The sequence below is a fragment of the Rhagoletis zephyria genome, unplaced genomic scaffold (genome assembly GCF_001687245.7).
Source record: "Rhagoletis zephyria isolate East Lansing unplaced genomic scaffold, Rhagoletis_zephyria_1.1 Rzeph_scaffold_00001, whole genome shotgun sequence".
Classification (NCBI taxonomy): Eukaryota; Metazoa; Arthropoda; class Insecta; order Diptera; family Tephritidae; genus Rhagoletis; species Rhagoletis zephyria.
In genome coordinates, this window is record NW_016157085.1 from 1,791,021 (window position 1) to 1,809,700 (window position 18,680).

At 35.7% G+C, this 18,680-nt stretch overlaps 2 protein-coding genes across 4 annotated transcripts; both read left to right on the forward strand.

The window, feature by feature from the left end:
- The first annotated feature begins 923 nt into the window (after positions 1–923).
- Nmda1 (N-methyl-D-aspartate receptor-associated protein) lies at positions 924–6,374 on the forward strand. Of its 2 annotated transcripts, none has more exons than XM_017612128.1 (5): positions 924–1,082; positions 2,060–2,202; positions 4,568–4,884; positions 4,956–5,204; positions 5,269–6,374. In XM_017612128.1, exons 2-5 carry the CDS (start codon positions 2,172–2,174, stop codon positions 5,623–5,625), a joined length of 954 nt encoding a protein of 317 aa, XP_017467617.1. In that variant the 5' UTR covers positions 924–1,082; positions 2,060–2,171; the 3' UTR covers positions 5,626–6,374. The 2 variants fall into 2 exon arrangements, with proteins under 2 accessions (XP_017467617.1, XP_017467686.1); XM_017612197.1 differs by lacking the exon at positions 2,060–2,202 and adding an exon at positions 1,933–1,982 and having other exon boundaries at positions 927–1,082.
- Positions 6,375–6,755: 381 nt separating this feature from the next.
- Lfg (Glutamate NMDA receptor-associated protein 1 lifeguard) lies at positions 6,756–16,818 on the forward strand. Of its 2 annotated transcripts, none has more exons than XM_017612465.1 (4): positions 6,756–7,319; positions 14,224–14,342; positions 15,595–15,843; positions 15,911–16,818. In XM_017612465.1, the coding sequence occupies exons 1-4, from the start codon at positions 7,310–7,312 to the stop codon at positions 16,268–16,270; spliced, it is 738 nt and encodes a 245-aa protein (XP_017467954.1). In that variant the 5' UTR covers positions 6,756–7,309; the 3' UTR covers positions 16,271–16,818. The 2 variants fall into 2 exon arrangements, with proteins under 2 accessions (XP_017467954.1, XP_017468026.1); XM_017612537.1 differs by having other exon boundaries at positions 14,236–14,342.
- The last annotated feature ends 1,862 nt before the right edge of the window (positions 16,819–18,680 follow it).

Below are 18,680 nucleotides of genomic sequence, written 5' to 3' on the forward strand. Positions count from 1 at the left end.
CCGGACAATATTGTCATGAAAATAATGTCAAAATGATGTGTTTGTTGTAAACACGGTGAATTCATATTACAACAAACACATCATTTTGGCATTATTGTCATGACAGTATTGTGTGATGTAAACCCTAAGTTAACGGGCCGTAATTTGCACTTATTCCATAGTTTCGTTCCTCAACTTTTCTGGATAAAACCTGTAAAACGGTCAAAATCAAAAATTGCTCTCAGAGAAAGAGAGAAAATCCGAAAAGTACGAGAACGCTTTCCGGGTAAAAAGAGCTACAACTGTCAAGTACACCGTGGACGCCATTTTTTGTTTACATAGCATTTTTTTATTTATTTGGCGATATTCTAAATTTTGCTCAAATACACAGAAAATTAACAAAAATACTTACAAAACTTGATATTTCTTCGCTAGGATATATTCAATAAGTTGAAAAAGCAGATGCACTTGTGTTTTTACTTATACAAATTTGAAATCATTTGAACCACTTATCGTTTGACACTTTACCAGATTTTACCAGCAAAAATTCTTCGTGTAAAATCTTGCACTTTTTGAGAAAGAGAAGACCAATTTTACTCTCCCATTTTTCCCCTACTTGGTCAGAGAACCGAGTACGGGAACGCTTTCTGGTAAAATCCAGAGGGTCAATTCCCGTTCTGCGTTATCGTGAAGTAAAGTGAAAAGTATAAAATTAACACCGAAATAAATGCGGTGTAAAGGTGTTATTTTTATCACTTCACGTTAATGCAGAACGGGAATTGACCCTCTGTAAAAGCTTGCAGCTTCTGCGTGTTAGGAACGCAACTCATAATTTCAGCGTGATGTTAACGCTAAACTAATTTCTTCTTACGTTTTCCAAACTCATTACGTTTGTATTACGCCATGCAACTCTGAATGCTTTTTAACGAATCTCGTAAAGTTGGCTGCGCTTGGCCGCCCTCTGTGACGAAGATTTTCGCCAAAGCTGCGGCAATTGTAATCGTACCTTGACCAAAACAAAAAGCAATTCTACGTAGCTGCCAGAGAAATAGTGAAAAGTGAGAGTATTGTGAAATTTTCATCAACTGAGGATTCTTGGAAAGGTAATTAAAAATAAATCGTCTTCTACTTGGGAGCTCGTGATTTTTTGATATGATAATTGTGCATAATTTATTCAAAACACCTGAAAGATATTTCTAGAGAATTATTTATTCCGAATATTCTCGGCTTTGTGGACAAAGAAAACCAATTAAAATGTTTACCTAGACGGGTTTGAGTGCAATATTGATGATTTTTACCCACATCGTGTTTAGCTAATTGCAGCATAGCAAAAATACTTGCAAGCGTATGACCTTAAAATGGCACCCGGAAGCCACCAATGTGGACTTCTGCTATCAATGAGTCATTCTTCCGTTTTGTGTAATCAAGCCGCTGTTAGTGCCCAACATTAATAAGTGGCGTAGGGTTTTTTGCTGTTTGCGCACAAGTATGAGTGCGTATTTAATCTCTGCCCATTTACTGCTGTATACATATGTAACCAAATACAAAGAGATCAAATTGTTGCACATGCATGTTATAAAAATGCATTCGTACTAGGAATATGTATACATACATATACATATGTATGTATGTAGACGTCATTTTCTCAAGATGAAAGCAAGCAGTGGAACTTGGCATACTTCACAATAAGCTGCATGATATGTTCTATTCAAGGAAATTAATAAAAATAGCACAAATGTTGTTTTTGTAACAACAAAATTCTCCAAAACATTTTGGAGAATGCTGTTGAAAATAAACAAACGTACATACATGCATACATATGTATTTGTTATTATTCGCATTAGGCGATGCTCTACAATTGCAAGAATGTTATTATCCGAGCTTTTCTAAATTTCACCAATACTTGCTATATAATATATATGACTTTAAATTAATTAATTGTCTTAATTTCAGGTATTTTGAAGACTAGTAACTTCTTATTGTATCAAAGGTTTCTTTTATGGGTGAGTTGCAAAGCAGCATAATTAACTAACGCATTTTCTTTTCTTTTTTTTATAATTTTCTCCACACAAAAATCTAGTTTAGTACAAAAAATTTACATCCATAAGTGGTGAACCAAAACATCTGTATTTAGAAAGTCTTGAAAACGTGTTTGTAGTATCGGGAAGCAAGCAATACCTTTATAACTAGAAATGTCGTGGCAAGCTGGTCCAAATTATCAAGGTTAATTTAAGTTTTTATTTATTTAAGTACTTAAGTAATATTTAGTGGCATGTTGAAAGGGTTTGCTTTGACTAGTTGAAAGTAGGTAAATAGCAGTTTGCATATGTTAACGAGCTGTTGAACGTGGCAAGTGCAAGCAGTTTTGCAGTCTCAAGCTCCAGAATTTTCAAAAGTGATTGCAGAGCTGTTACGAAAAAATTTTAATTTCCGAAAATCGGATTATATCAGAATAGGTACTACTTTTTGTCTGCGGTGCACGGTGCATGCAGAAAATTCGACTTTCAATTGTATTACCAGACATTTGAATGCGTATAAAATATTAAGGACTTAAAAAGTTTATAAATTAAAAATATTTTCACAAAGATGGGTATACCATATTAAAAATAGAAGAAATAATGGCTCTTAAACTAATTTGAGAATTGTGATTTACTACATGAAAATTAGGCAATATAATAGAACGCTAATTATTCTTAAAATGTCGCCAAGTCAGACCATAATGAAAGTATTTCTTCAAATCTACAGAAGACATTATGGCTGTTTGCACAAGAAAGTAAACCTTTGCATTTTGGCAGCAAAATGAGTAAAGAAAACGCTTGAATTGCCACGTCTAACGTCAATAATAAACAAGCTAGAAGACTAACTTGGACTAAAAAATGTTATAATAGCGTAGCATATTCATCAAAAGCATCATAAGTACACGTATACATATTAGCGTTGCCGAAAGTCCCGTATTTGCTGGGACGTCACGTATTTTGCAACATTTTTAAAATGTTCCGCCGGGACAAAAATGTCCTCGAATTTTCGACAATTTCATTATTCATTTCAACCTATTAACTTGTACTCAACATGGTCACGCTTAATCGCGGCTATTGCGAACAGGTCATTAGCAAGCATTATTGCATGCAACTCTGTCAGACTCTAAAAATTACCGTTGATTTTTAAGTCAAGATAAGATAAAAGTCAGTTTTGTTCATGCGTTCTATGGAAGAAAATTCGCTACACCCACAAAATAAATTCTAAAAAATCAACGGTCATTTTTAGCGACATGAAACTTGCACTAAAATGGAATGGGCTATAAAACCACATACTCGAAATCTAATTTAAAAAAAAAAAAACTTAATTTTGATGTACATTTTTTAAAGTTTAATTAGTTTTTATGAACTTTGTGCAAGGCTTTGATTTATTTGGTATCTGATATATGTAAAATTATTAACAATAATAAATAAAGATAAGTTGCGGACAGCATCATATTCAATTTTGCTGCTATTATTTTGACCGCTGTATCTCTTACTTTGTTTTTATCGTTTGGTCAATTGTAAGTCTACGTACATACCAAGGCGAATTAATATATAAATTCGCCTTGGTACATACATATTTTTGTATCAATTAAAAAACTTTGTCTTGAAATACACGAAATTTATCATAAGCTTATAATTAATCTGAACATTACTTTCGTTTATTTCTCATTTGTCTCGTTAAATTTTTGTAAATCCCGTATTTTTGGGACAAATTATGCGTTTGTCCCGTATGGCTGGAACATATATCTGGCCACACTAATATATATGCACTGGTGCCGAAGTAATAGACTCGTGGTACTTTGAAGAGTTTCGGCTACATTTCTTTAGTTTATTTTATGTTTAATAATTTTTTATAAAAGCCTATGTAGTTATACAAGAAACACCATATAAATCCGCTTTTCAAACTTTGAACAAAAATTGTAAAAATTCGACCAATTTTCACCAAATTTTCAAACTTTTTATTCAGAATTTTTAGAAAAATTTTAGGTGTGCAGTTTTGTAGCCCATTCTATTTTAGTATAATAACGTGCAAGTTTGAATTGGCTACAAAATACTGTTGATTTTTAAGATTTTTTTTACGAAATCGAGTCCCTTAGCAAGGCTTTATGTGTGTGTGCTTGTGTGTGTGCGTGCTTGTGTGTGTGCAACCTTTTGTAAAGGAGTGTCGAAACTCGAATGTCACTAGTGAGCAAACCTTTAATTATTAAATCATGGTATCAATCCACTTTCCGGAGAATACATTTTTACATAGTATATTGCCAGTGGCATTGTCAAGTCGTGTGTAAGCCACATTTCTCATAAAATAACTTACGCTCATTCTTTAATACATACATACATCGCTTAAAACATATGATACGTTTTGTTTTATATATTTATTTTTGTATTTGTATGAGAATTAAATTTGCCGCATAGTTAATTTTTTGCACGAAAACATTCGACCCTGTTAAAAGTGCTTTTTATTATTGTCTTGCAAGCATTTTCATTCCTACAACATAATTTATGGAAACCTCCATTTTTCAATAATTTATCTTGCATTTTATTAATATTCTATGTATCTTCCACAACAGATCCTAACCAACAATATTATGGCGGTTATCCGCCGCAAGCTGGCTATCCACCCCAAGGTGGTTATGCCCCTCAAGGTGGCTATCCCCCCCAAGGTGGTTACCCTCCCGCTGGAGGCTATCCACCACAAGGTGGTTACCCTCCGGCTGGAGGTTACCCGCCAGGCGGTTACGCACCACAACCAGGATTTGTTGTACCACCTGGCGGCGGCAGTGGTTATGGCGCCTACGATGATCCTGAAGGACAACCAAAGAATTTTTCTTTCGATGATATGAGCATACGCAAAGGGTTCATACGCAAGGTCTATATGATACTAATGGTATGTAAATCATTTTCAAAAAGTATAAGTGCTCTTTACTACTGATCTAATTGATGTTTTCAAAAATGCAGGGTCAACTAGTGGTCACTTTTGGTTTTGTGGCGCTATTCGTTTTCCATCTACCCACCAAAGAATTCGCCTATAGAAACCCGGCTCTATTTTGGGTTGCATTAGTAGTTTTGCTTGTAACAATGATATGCATGGCCTGTTGCGAAAGCGTACGTCGTACTACACCAATGAACTTTATTTTCCTTGGTCTATTCACGCTAGCTGAATCATTCCTAATGGGCGTATCTGCTAGCCGATATGCACCGAATGAAGTAAGTTTGATTCGTTGTTTTTTTTTTGCGTATGATTCTCTAATTTTTCCTCTCAATTTTACAGGTACTTTTAGCAGTGGGAATTACGGCTATGGTCTGTCTTGCTTTAACGCTATTTGCCACGCAAACCAAATATGATTTTACCATGTGCGGTGGTGTATTAGTGGTTGCAATGGTAGTGTTCCTCGTTTTCGTTCCAGCTATATTCATCAAAGGAAAAATAATAACTTTGGTTTATGCCTCCATCGGTGCATTGCTCTTCTCTATTTACCTTATTTACGACACTCAACTAATGATGGGCGGCGACCATAAGTATTCCATCAGTCCAGAAGAATATATTTTCGCAGCACTCAACCTATACTTGGATATTGTAAACATCTTCATGTACATTTTGACAATAATAGGAGCGTCTAGGGACTAGGAGTAAACGTGTATTAAATGTGTACAAGGCAAATCGCAAGCAGCAAACAAGTAGCTGCATAATTATTCTTTCCATTTTCCTTAAATTTTCTTCTTAGGAAGTACGTTTATATGCATACACATGATTTTGGATTTATTCTATGTGTGTGTATTTATTTTATAAGTAATAGGAATCTCAATCGATAATTATTTCAAAATTTTACTGGGCTTATCAAGTACAAAGTTTTTGTCTTTAAAAATTTGTAATGAACGATTCTCGTTCCATTTTTTTTTTTTCAAAACGAGCAGCACAGTTAATAATTTATTAGAAGCAGTTAATTGCATTTTCTTTAAAAAATCAAATTATAAATATCAATTTAATGATTTATATTTTATGTATACATAAGTAACTGGTAGTCTTTTGAAAATTTTTGCTCTATTATTCTTAAATTTTTTGTAAGAGCGCTAGCAAACACGAAGAAGAATATTAACCAAAATTTAAAAAAAGTTACTTGTTAAAACTATTGTCCTACACATAACTACATATGTATAATGTAAAGAATTAAGTGCATACGTATGCATTATTTACGAACTCAACTCTAGAAATATTTTTGTTTTCTGTTTTGTTTACTTTATATTTTTTGTATTATTTGGTTAGTTGTAGCATTCAAAATATATGCAATATGAAAAAATATGTACATTTATTGATTAAAAATCTTCAGACTTTCACAATTCTCTTAAATATTTTAAATAAAAGTAAAAAGGCAAATAATAGAACTGAAATGAAGTTATTTGCTTACTCCAGTTAAATTTGTGTCACGACTAAAGTGTTGATATTGCGTTTGCGGCATTATCACTATGCAGTTCCGTAGAAATGGTTTTCATGTGAGAATTGCGATTTGGTATTATTTAGCAACTTATTGCGCTACATTTTATTGTACTAAAAACAATCAACTAAAATTGTAACAAAGCTACTGAAAACCGTTAAAACCTGGAAAGATCTAATTATTGTGTTGATTGAGGATTGAATTAATATTTAAAATAATATATGTATGAATGTAATAACAAAAAAGGACTCATAAAATACAATAAAGTATTTATTCTATATAAAAATTATTATTTTTCACTTACATAAATAAGAGTGCAGCAGCATGAAGGACTTTGTGGGCTAGTCATAATAAGCAAGAGTTATTGGCACCCCAAACGCCCAAACTATATTAGGGCTTTTCATTTAAACGTTTAAATGGCTTGTAACTGCGTTGATGTACTTAATTTTGTATGCAAAACCGGTTTTATACGAGGTTTACGCAACATCTTACGTAAAAATCTAAATAAATACAAATGCAAATACGCGGTTACGAGACATTTACGGGTTTAGATGAATACCCATACCGAATAGGAAATATTATTATTTATCAGTTCATTTCGTTATCAACAGATAAGATAAGGATGTTTATCTCTCATAGACTGGAAAAAACACCTGCATTCGGGAACTTTTGATAGGTTCGTTATTGGAAATACTGAATACTACTGATAAGGAGGTTTATCGTTCACGCTAAAAAAGAACATCTGCTGCGTTAGCCACTGAAGTTGGGAAGTTTCATTTTTTTTTTTTAATATTTCAGTACGAATTTATACGCTCACCGAACTAGACTCGTTTCTTCGTTGTATATCGAGTTTTTACGTATTGTAAACGAAAACTAAAAATGTATCAAGGCAAGTACACTTACATGGAAATAATTGAAAGCTGACATACATATGTATATTGCAACAAAATGAAAAGTTTAAAATCGTGGGGATTCACAAGTGCATTGATAACAACGTTGACTCATCAAATTAATATTGTATTCGGAGTGATCGCTAAATCAACGGATAAAGTGTCGAAACTATTTACTAGTTACTCGCTGTGGGGAACTCTCTCTGATCAATGGCTAATCAATCGCTGAGCAGCAAATCTATTTATGTATATCTGTTCTTTCAGTGTTTTATTTAGTACTTCAGAGAATAATGCACATACAGACGCATGTATTCTAGAATGTTTTTATCTAAAGGTGGTGGGTTGACTAACGGTTGCGAATATGAGTCAGAAGCTCAAAAATATAGAACGGTACTAGGTTTAGTTATCGATTAGATCTTTGCTTTGGCACGTAGAGACAAATACATAGTATGTATATAAACATACATACATATTTCTACAAACTTTTGCAAACAATTATATGTATGTACCTACATCACTTAAATGTTTATACATACATATATATGTACGTACAATTGTACATCCACTAATATTTTATTCCAAACTTGACTTCCACTTTCTGATGCATATCTTCATTTTTATTTAGACAAGTGTATGTATTATGCTGGTTCCAAAATGCATGTGAAAAAGTAAAGTTGGAATTTTTAAGCTCTCACCACCTAGGATTGTTCTATACCGAATAAATATATATACCCAAATTTTTTTATTTAGAAATCAAAAAATATTTCAGATCGCTCAAAGCGCTCAAAATTGTCCATGTATTTTATATGCTGAAAAAACAATTTTTTTAGAAATGGTATAGAATTCTTGAAAATCAAACTTTTCGATCGGAAAACTATGTTTCTCTTCAGGGACCAATAACACAAGTAATTTTTGGAAGAAAATACGCAACACCCTCAGCAAAAAAAAATCTCAAAAATTAACGGAATTTTTCGAATTTTCAAATCTGCCCTTTATCATTCTAAAACTAAATAAGCTACAAAACTGCATAGCCAATAAGTTTCTAAAACATCTGTTTATGTTATACTACTATATTTTTATAAAAAGAAAGAAAAATGTATCACTAAAACATTGTGAATTTAGTAAAAAATAAAAGTGTGCTATTTAGGTGAGCGCCACTGTATATTAGGGGAAATCTAATATACTTAGGGTCGCTTTCTCAAGTGACCAGTAACTTTGAAGCTCACTTTATATTTAAAGGTTGCATCAAAATTTATGATTGATTTACAACCAAGAAACATACATACGTCGAAAACCGATAATGGAAATGCTTAACTTTAGATATAGCCAAGGTACATTGAACAGGTAGTATCAGTAGAGCAGCTGATTTGATTTATTTTCAAATGATTTGGTCTCGAAAATGTCAAATATTTTTAATTTTTTCTCACAAAAATTCTGAATTGTTAAAATCCATTTGCATGTGAAACCTTTTTCCATACAAAACAAGCGATTGAATAGCAGCTTTTGGAACGTTCGCCCAACTCAGCAGCACAACCGCTGATTACTGGCCCTTGTAAAGGATGGATCAATGCTTCGAGAAGCAAACAAATTTACTAGGAAAGAAAGTTGCATCAATTTTTATTTTTTCCAATTTCAATTTTTTATAATTTTTTGTATTTCACCTGGCAAATGGCACGCTTTGATTTAGAAGAAAAAATTCAGAACAGTTTTTGACACTTTCGATACCAGAAGCAACAACAAAATACACGCAAATGTTGTTTTTGCTCTACTGATACTACCTGTTTAATGTGCCTTGGCTATATCCAAATTGAAAATAAATCAAATCAGCTGCTCTACTGATACTACCTGTTCAATGTACCTTGGATATAGCCTTATTTCTAATCCAACGTTTAAATATAAACTAAGCTTTTGAGGTTAAATGTTTCTTCAGAAAACGGCACTTAAGCTGGATTTATACGAGGCGATTTTCTAGGTGATTCAACATTGCTCCAGAAAAATTGCTCGTGTAAATGGTGATTCAAAAATCGGTTGCCTCAAAGTAGACAGCAAGTCAACTTTTACAGGCGATTATCGCCTCATGTAAAGGCAGCTTTAGATAGCAAAAATTAAACACCAAACCAAAAAGTTACCATACTGAAAAATTAATTACGAAATTTTACGATGAAAAAGTTACCAAAACGGCAACGCTGGTCCTACCTCTACGGCATAGTCCATCAAAGCTCTGACATTTGCACGCAAAACAAAAAACTCTGAATATACAGGCCAACAAAATCCTAACGACTTTATGCGGTACTGCTAATAACCATTGATCGTTTTTTCACAGCACGGAGCCACAGACGTGGTCACCCAAATAGACAGCTGCTTGCAGAAGAGCTCTCGCCCAGGCACGTCAGGAGGCATCTCTATGAACTGGCGGACGAAGTCCAGAGGTTCATTATGCAGCCTCTGGACCCGTCAGCATATCGACAGGCCCTGAATGGCATTCACAGAGAGTCAGTCTCGAGTTATGTAGACTCCAGACCTGTGAATGCCGTTCTGGGCACACAACCACCGGACATCGACGAGACGGAGCTTCATCTGCCTCTGGAGACTAAAACTACAATAGCCCAACTTCGCTCTGGCTACTGCAGCAGGTTAAACGCATACCTGAGCAGATTAGACGCAGATGTGCCAAATGAGTGTCCGGAGAGACACCCCACGACTCGAAACATCTCCGGAAAAGTCGACAACACTAACGCGTTTGTCCCTGTGGACCGACCTCATTGAAGCTGCACGCTTCCTGGGCTTCCGTTAGTGGAGCTTGACGACAACGACTGAGATATTAACCGATCTGGGCGGGGTCGTTGTAGCCGCTACAACAACAACAACAATTAATAACCCGACAATTTTCTTGATGACCTTTGGCAGCTTACTTTCCTTTTCAGCGTAAATAAAGCAGAAATCCGAAACAAGGTTCTCTAATCAATCTCCGCCCGGTTCTGAATTACGCTATGCCTGTGTGGTCACCGGGTACTAATAAGACGCAGCTTAAGACTTGGCCATCCGAACAGATATTTCTGAATACAGAGCACGTCAGAAGGCATCTCTACGAACGCAAGGTCGAGATCATGCTTAGGTTAGGTTGTTGTAGTTGTACCAGACAACTGAACAGAATCGGCGAAACGCCGTTAGTCGATTACGAAATGAAAAATGCGTCTAATTTCAATGCCTGCAAATGCAACGGAGTTGGACTGATGAGATATTTTTTGAAGCGCTGCCGTGGCGGCTAGTTTTTAGTAATTTTCTTCATCAAAGTTTTTTTTTGTATAAATAAAAAAGGGGATGATAAGAGGGATAATGCTGCTGATTTCTTCCCCGGTACTGTATTGGTGATTCTATTTAATTGATTAAAGCCTACTTAGGTACGTTTATACGTTGCACTAACAACACACTTACAAACATGCACAAAAAAGCACGCACACACACACACACGCTGATAGTTTGCACAAGCTATTTGAACAAGCTACTAACTCCTTATCTTTGTGCTTACACGTACACACTACGAAATTTCATTACTCTCTAAAATCACAATAATAATAATAATAATGTTGCCGATTTCTCACTACGGCAATAAATCGGCGAGTTGCCAATTTGTTGCCATTGACGATTGTTGCCTATTTCTCATGTTTTGCATGGTGGGTAAAATCACAAAACCTACATTCTAACGCACACACTAACGCTAAAAACATTCTCGTAAAATTAAAAGTAGACAATTATATTAAAGACATTTTGAATAGCCGATAGAAAAATAAATACAACTCTCATTTCGATGGCTGAGTGTAAGATTGACTTATCTCAGCAGTCAGTTCGAAAACGCCCTATCTCAGAAAACTTTTCAAGGAACCCCCTACCCCAAAATTTGGTTGAAGAACGGCCTATCTCAGAATTCGGTTGAAAAATACCCTATCTCAAACGAAAATAAGTTCATTGAAAATGTGCTGAGATGGGCGTTTATGAAACGAATTCTGGGTAGGGCATTGTTGAAAACTTTTCTTAGATAGGGCGTTTTTGAACTGGTTGCCGTGATAGGTCGATCTTCCACTCAGCTATTGATTTACTATTGTCGTTTTGATTTCTTACCACAAGGGCTTCAGCGTTTTCCGAGGTAAGGGCTTGACGACCCCGGGCTACTCTAGTCAAAGGCTGCCAGTCCTGAGTCGGTGGAGGCTCAACTGGTAGAAATGTCTACGGCTTTCGAAAGTCATACCGAAAACTTTAAAACGTTACCATGGGGAACAGATGCCCCCGAAGTGTGTTTGCCGGTCAGATTGGCGAGGCTAGTTGGATAAAAGGCTCGCAAGGTATGTACTACCACCGCTGGCAGGACTTGTAAAACGGAGAGAAAGATGGTGAAACGGAAAGTATGCCCCCAGGTCGGGGACATCGAGTGTATGTGAATAAGTTTTGCAAGTCTGATAGATAAGCTGGTTGTGCATGTTGAGCGAGTCGGGCGAGTCTGGCTGGTTGAGCTGATCTGGCTGGCGAGCACTACTCCGGTCTGTTCATGGTTCGGCCCTTCGGGGAGTATCGTGGTGGCTGTGGTTTACTACCTAAATGCGGGTAGAACCAGCAATGGTTCAATGTGGAGTTACATTGCACTCGGATGTCGTGATCCAGAGATCGTCAGAGGTTTTAGGTAGGCCTCGGCCCTACCAAGGTGGTAAGTGTGTCCACCACACACTGCCAATTGGTACTGAAGTGCTTGCATTTCAGGGCAATGATTAAGGCAAGAATTAATCTGTTGTGCTAAGTGCAGGCACCATGATTGTCAGCCTTTTGGCAGGGAATCACGTTAAACCCTAAATGAAGCTGTCGTTATGTCGTGATTTGTTAAACGCAGATAAAAGCATTTACCCATACAAACCCGCTATTTATTTTACACCCATCCTTCCCCTTATTCTTCTTCTTATTTGACACTACAACCGTCTACTTGCCTCTCATTTGCAAAGTGTCGCCAGTTGCTCATCCCGTGTGCAAACAGTGCCTTCTGTACCAGGGGCCTTCCAATGTGTTAGTTTGTGCCCTTGCTTGCATTGTCCTTCTATGTGTATCATGTCGAAGGATGCTTTCACCGGAGCATCACCCATACGAACGACATATCCAAGCCGTTTTTTTTTGCCTTTATTATTTATGTCCAGTTTATTATGAATCTACTACTATTTCTATTTTTCAATTCCCATACATTTTGATACCACTTGAAGCCCGAGAACTTCTACGACTATTTTCCATAAAACAATTTTCATAAGAGATGAAGCGAAGATCCAAAGTAATGCCTACGTAAAAAGTCCGCATGCTCTTAGCTAAAGCTGGGCAACGACTGTTTCTTCTTCGTCTTTGCAATTTTGCATTATTCATGGGAGAATATTTCTAATATAGAAGAGTGCCTACCAAATAGCCCATGACCGGTTTCACAAGCCATGTCCATCGAAAGGTCCTCTATTGAGAAGCCGAGTAGTTGTACCGTTTTTTTTTCTTAGCAGTTTGCGGCCATAGTAGCCTACTTGTTTTTCAAGTGCCCTCATCGAGCCATAATCTATTGGCCACTTTAATAATGTTATTTCTAAGCCTTAATTTACAGGTCGCCTCCGTTTTCACACAGTGGGAGAATAATACCTTTCCTGGCTAGCTCATCGGCCCTACTAGGCACTCTTGTCAACGTTTGGTCTGACAAATGCTGCGGTGGTCCTGAATTCCTGATACATAGATAATTCCAGCCCAAATTCCTTGGAGAAACAAACTCCATAGTCAACCCTCTTATCCATGATCTTGGTGTTTGCCACTCTGTTCTTGACGAGATGCTCCTCTTAAAGAGCCTATCAAAAGTAGGTTTAAGAGTGAAGTAGTCGATTTCTTGGTTATAACTAACCGGAGTGTGAGGTATATTAGCGTGGCTGAACCACCGTTCCTTCCATAGCGCCATATTCTTAAGTCTGAGCAACGAAGCGGCGGCATCTGGTTTTCCTGAAAGCAAATTGGTTAGCACTCCAGGATGTCCATAAGGGTATATAAGGCAAATTGTCAGGTCATCACCATAAGCAATTGTCTTGCTTGCATTGTGAAATAATGGGAAAGGCTGAGTATGTAAGTTGTGCTCAAACCCAATGAGAGAGGCGACATTATTGCTCACTAGCGGAATTCGGTGCTTGCTAGTGTATTTGATGTACCGCTAGCAACAACAAATCACACGATCAGGCAGTTACAATTGCACAACATACAACGAATACATACTAATATATACATATGTGACCTGGTCTAAGCCCCTTAGGTGTCAAAAAATCAATTTTCACTTTTTGGTTGATTCGGATGGAAGATGAGATGCTTTTTCACGTGGTGAAAAGCAGAAAATCCTAACTTGCTTAGAAGTGTACTAAAAATGTAGAGAAAGAAGAATAATGAGAAACTGACGAAACGAGTTGCTTACTTTTAACAGCTTTTTCACAGAAAACTAGTTTTCGCACGTAAGCTCCCTTTTCGTAGACCAGGTCACATATTTTAAGTGTATACACTTTAATGGGAAAATGGATCGTCAAAGTATCCGGAAATGGAATCAGTAAACGGACAAAAATCCGCACTTTATCCACTTTTTTGTCCTTTTCCGGATCGGTTTTCGGATTTTTTGCCGGCTGGTTAGTAGCTTTTTTAAGTTTTTTTTAAGCGCTGCGAACCCACTTAGTATTAGTCTTCACATAGTTCATCAATTCAAGCTAATTCCCACCTCATTTAATCCACTTTTAACACCTGCATACTGCCAATTTAAATCAATAAAACTGAAGAAATGCCAAAAAAGCAAATAAATTTGTCGCACACCTTTTCAACAAACCCCAAAAACTTTTCTTAACTTGTTGTATACTAATTTTTTCTTAGCCGCTCATACAGGTGACAATAATTATGGCGCTTACGATGCTGAGGGCGCAAAAAGCTTCTCTTTCGATGATGAGAGCATACGAAAAGGCTTCATACGGAAAGTTTACTCAATACTTATGGTAAGTGATACTCTTAACTTTTTACCAAAATATGTATATATTGGGTGCATTACTCTCCATACAAAAAAAAAATGTACTGTTTTTCCATCGGAAATATAAAATTTATAATATTTTAAGACGTCCGCCAAATGTTTCGGAAAAATATTAAAATTTACGTGAGCTCGACCTATTTGAAAATACCTCCAAAGATCAAAATTTTAATAAATAAAATTATAATGGGGTGTGTTCGTGTTTTCGTACGAATCGAAAATCATGACATTTTCCTATCATTTTCAATACAAAAATTTCAAATTACCAAATCGTACGAAAACAAGAATACGCCTCAATAAATAGTTTTTCTTAAAAATTACCTCAGATGATAGAAGACTTTAAGTTTAAAAGTTCCGCATAAAAATACTTAAAAATTTTATCAACAGAATGAGATTTTCGGAGGTATTTTCAAATCGGACCAGCTCACGTAAACCTTAATATTTTCCAAAATATCTTGATGATGCATCCTAATGTACATACATATGTACATTAGACCATACCAGAAAAAAACAGCGCCCTGCACCCCTGGATCTAAAGTTTTTTGAAACGCAATTTCAAAGAAAAAAATTATGTTGGCCGAACGTATAGGTTGTTTGTTTGTTTGTTGCTTTGTTCTGCAAAGCCGCGTAACCGAAGCTCTTGGCTCAAGCCTTATCTATTCATCCTAATATATACTACCCAGAAATGCGATAGCTTTATAAAAGAGAGAAAAAATTTGAGTGTTTTTACTCTCTACAAAATAATTTATGCAACCTCACATACGCGGTTTTGCATTATGTTGATACGCGGTTTTGTACTTTAAACGACGATATGTACATATCTTCGCCATTTACGATGTTCTTGTCTCGAGGAGAAAATTTCATTGACCTCAAGTACCCCGTTCTAGTACTTACCCAACAGATTTCAGGTTTTAAACCCTTAACGTACCATCCTAATGGCAGTAAATTAAAGCACTCAAAACATCTTCAAACCTTTGTTAAGGAAGTACTTAGATTATTTCAGTAGACCTATTTAAACCGACCCCTAAGTTCGGCAAAAAAAGGGAAATTTTGCTTTGCAAAAATTCTTCACATTCAGTGGTGTACGGCATTTTTTTTTTTTGGTTGCTTGTAGGGTGGTACGGTCTAATATACATATGTACATGCGTACATGCAAATGTATTGACTGCGAACTAAGTATCTAGTACGATGTTTCAACTCACCCACTACTCAATCAATTGCAGGTACAATTACTAATCACTTTCGGCATTATCACGATCTTCATATACGTAACAGCAGTCAAAGACTGGGTTCATCGCACACAATGGATATTTTGGGTTGCACTAGCAGTGCTTTTGGTAACCATGGTGTGTATGGCTTGCTGCGAGAGTGTACGACGCAAAACACCGTTGAACTTTATTTTCCTATTTCTCTTCACATTGGCGGAATCATTTCTGCTAGGTGTAACCGCTACATATTATGCTTCCAGTGAGGTAAGTACATAGTAGATTTTTGGTGGACAAGTGTATGAATAAATCTAATAGTTCAAATTTTTCAAAGGTGATGTTGGCCGTTGGCATAACAGCTGCTGTATGCCTCGCCTTGACGCTATTCGCCTTCCAAACCAAATGGGACTTTACCATGTGTGGTGGCGTCCTATTGGTTGCCATTGTTGTATTTCTCATATTTGGTATTGTGGCGATCTTCATACCCGGCAAAGTGATAACGCTCGTCTATTCATCGCTGGGTGCATTACTCTTCTCCATCTATTTGGTCTATGATACACAATTGATGATGGGCGGTAAGCATAAGTATGCTATTAGCCCCGAGGAGTATATTTTTGCGGCGCTCAACCTTTACCTGGACATTATCAATATTTTCATGTATATTTTGGCAATAATTGGAGCGTCAAGGGGATAAGTTTAATCAGCATACATACATACATATTTATGTATGTACTTATGTAAGTGTGACATGGAGATTAATTGCCATATTGTTTGCTGCGTCGTACATATGTATGTACACCTTCATTCAAAAAAGCCCTAACCAACAAATTTTTTATTTTACAGGAGAAGTAAAAAACATTATAAAAAGAGTATCAAAAACAGGTAGGGATTTTTAAAAAGTTGCATGTAGCTCCGCTTCTTTTGGTACTAACATTTTAAAATTTTAATTGAAGGTGTATTTTATACATCCAACCAAAATCTGCGAAGAACGCAGTTTCGAAAAAAGTGTTGGTAAGGGCGCTTGTGAATTAAGGTAACGATATGTATCTACGTCATTTGCAGCTTAGTTCAATTTTCAAGAATCCATGCAAAGTTATAATTTATTTTCGTATTAATAGTAATTTAAGATCTTGCGTGCAAAATTAATGATTAAAATTACATATGTAGATTAAGTAAAAATATGTGCGATGTTTCGAAACAATTTCTTTAAATAAAACAAAAGATAATACTTATTGTAAAAAAGTACGAAAATTGTAAATATTTATCGGTACCAACATAACTATTTTTAAAAAGTAATTAATTCATTCATCCATTTGATGAAGTCTTCATGGCCTTTCTGTAATAGCTCGGTACTATTATTTTTTCATTACTCTCTTCTAATGTCGAAAACTCCGACTCGACCATCAGCAGCCAAGTTCTAATCATAAAATAGTATTCACCCCCATAGCGGAGTCGTTACGGTACTCCGTGAGTCCCAGGAATAATACCTGATCAAACAAACGAACAAATGATAAAGGAAAGCTTTTTCTAAAATCGATCACCTATTAAGTGTTAATGGAATTTTGCAATACGAAGTAGTGAATGAAGCATTTTACTACATATTTTCAATAGCAATTGCTAAAGTGCTGAGCACATTGAAAACGACGAGCTACGGGCCACAGCTTTCAATTTGTTATTTTCATTATCTAAACGCTTTGTCGATGGCGTCAAAAATTTTTTTAACGCGGCAGCGACATCACGAGTTTGTATGAATTTGACATAAAAGAAGTGTTTAACACTTAAGAAAATCACATCGGAATTTGACCTTACAAAAAATATAGGTGCGTTCGACAAGTCAAAAATTTGTAAAAGTTTTTCCAAATTTTTACTGGATGGCGTTCGATAACGACAAAAAATTATACAACACACAAAAATTGAGAGAACAAGCGTTCATTTTGATGCAAGAGAAGCGTTCATTTTGTACTGGCAAAATTTTAGTCAGCAAAAATTATCCAACACGAAAACATATGGTTGCAATTTTTGTTAACAAACAAAAGGTGCGTTCATTTAAAATCTCCAGCAGAAACCAACCAAATGTCATCTGTTCGCTCACAAGAGAGAAATATCCAAAATAGTACGCGAACAAAAAATTTGCAGAAACTTGCAAGTTAGACGAACAGCTGATATAATTTTTGTTTACATTCAAAAGTGTAAAATTTAAAACGTACGAAAACTCATTACAAAGTGGTATCCTGGCACAGTTTATTGATTAAACAAATAACTACTTACTTCTTACAAGTTTAATTAGTCGCATTTTGTAATTTTTAACTTCCAAACCATCAAATTCAATTTTGTGATTTGCGTAAATGCCAACCAGCTGTTTTTGATCAGCTGTTTTCCTGTTGGCAAATTGCTGTTGGCAAAAATTTTTCCAGCAGAAACCAGCAGCTTCCCCTCAAAATGAAATGTCACTTTGCTCTCTCAATTTCCCCTACTTTGCAAGTTTTTTGCGTACGCGAACGCAAAAACTTGTAAGTTTTGGTTAAACATGAACAATTAACAGCTACGCGAACGAACCTAAAATTGCATTTTCCGACTTTTGGTATTTATATGCTTTTTGGCTGCCTGCTATGTGACTTTATGATAGCGCCAACTAGTTTTTACTTCTAGAAATGTTCCTGGCGAACATTGAACGTTCACTTTCCTTTTTTCTTCTATGGAGGCAACATGAATTTCAGTTTGTTTACAAATAAAACATAAACAAAGTCAGCTGGTGTGTCTTCTTCTTCCGGTTTTTGCAAGTAATGGCTAATTTCCTGTTCGTTTACTTTTTTGCTTTTTCATCTCTTTGGGAGAGAATTTTCGCTTACTCTCTTGATTTTGATTGTTGGCTGGTGTTGGCTAATTTTGTTATCGAACGCAACTTATGTTTATTCAGCAGGCAAAGAAATTAAACATGAAACTAATACCGTTTAATGTAATGTGTGGATATATTTTCTAGCAGAATAACTAGCAGGTTACTTTCTAGGCAACAAATAAAGAATACATATTATTATTTGTCTGTCACGTAAAATTAAATTAAATTAAAGGTGACAATAAAGTATGTGGTATATATGTATGTATGT

Coding starts and splice junctions, on each gene's coding strand:
- Nmda1 (XM_017612128.1), top strand. CDS start 2,172: ATGTCGTGGCAAGCTGGTCCAAATTATCAAG. Junction 4,885..4,955: donor AGGTCTATATGATACTAATG/GTATGTAAATCA, acceptor TCAAAAATGCAG/GGTCAACTAGTGGTCACTTT. Junction 5,205..5,268: donor GCCGATATGCACCGAATGAA/GTAAGTTTGATT, acceptor TCAATTTTACAG/GTACTTTTAGCAGTGGGAAT.
- Lfg (XM_017612465.1), top strand. Junction 14,343..15,594: donor AAGTTTACTCAATACTTATG/GTAAGTGATACT, acceptor AATCAATTGCAG/GTACAATTACTAATCACTTT. Junction 15,844..15,910: donor CATATTATGCTTCCAGTGAG/GTAAGTACATAG, acceptor AATTTTTCAAAG/GTGATGTTGGCCGTTGGCAT.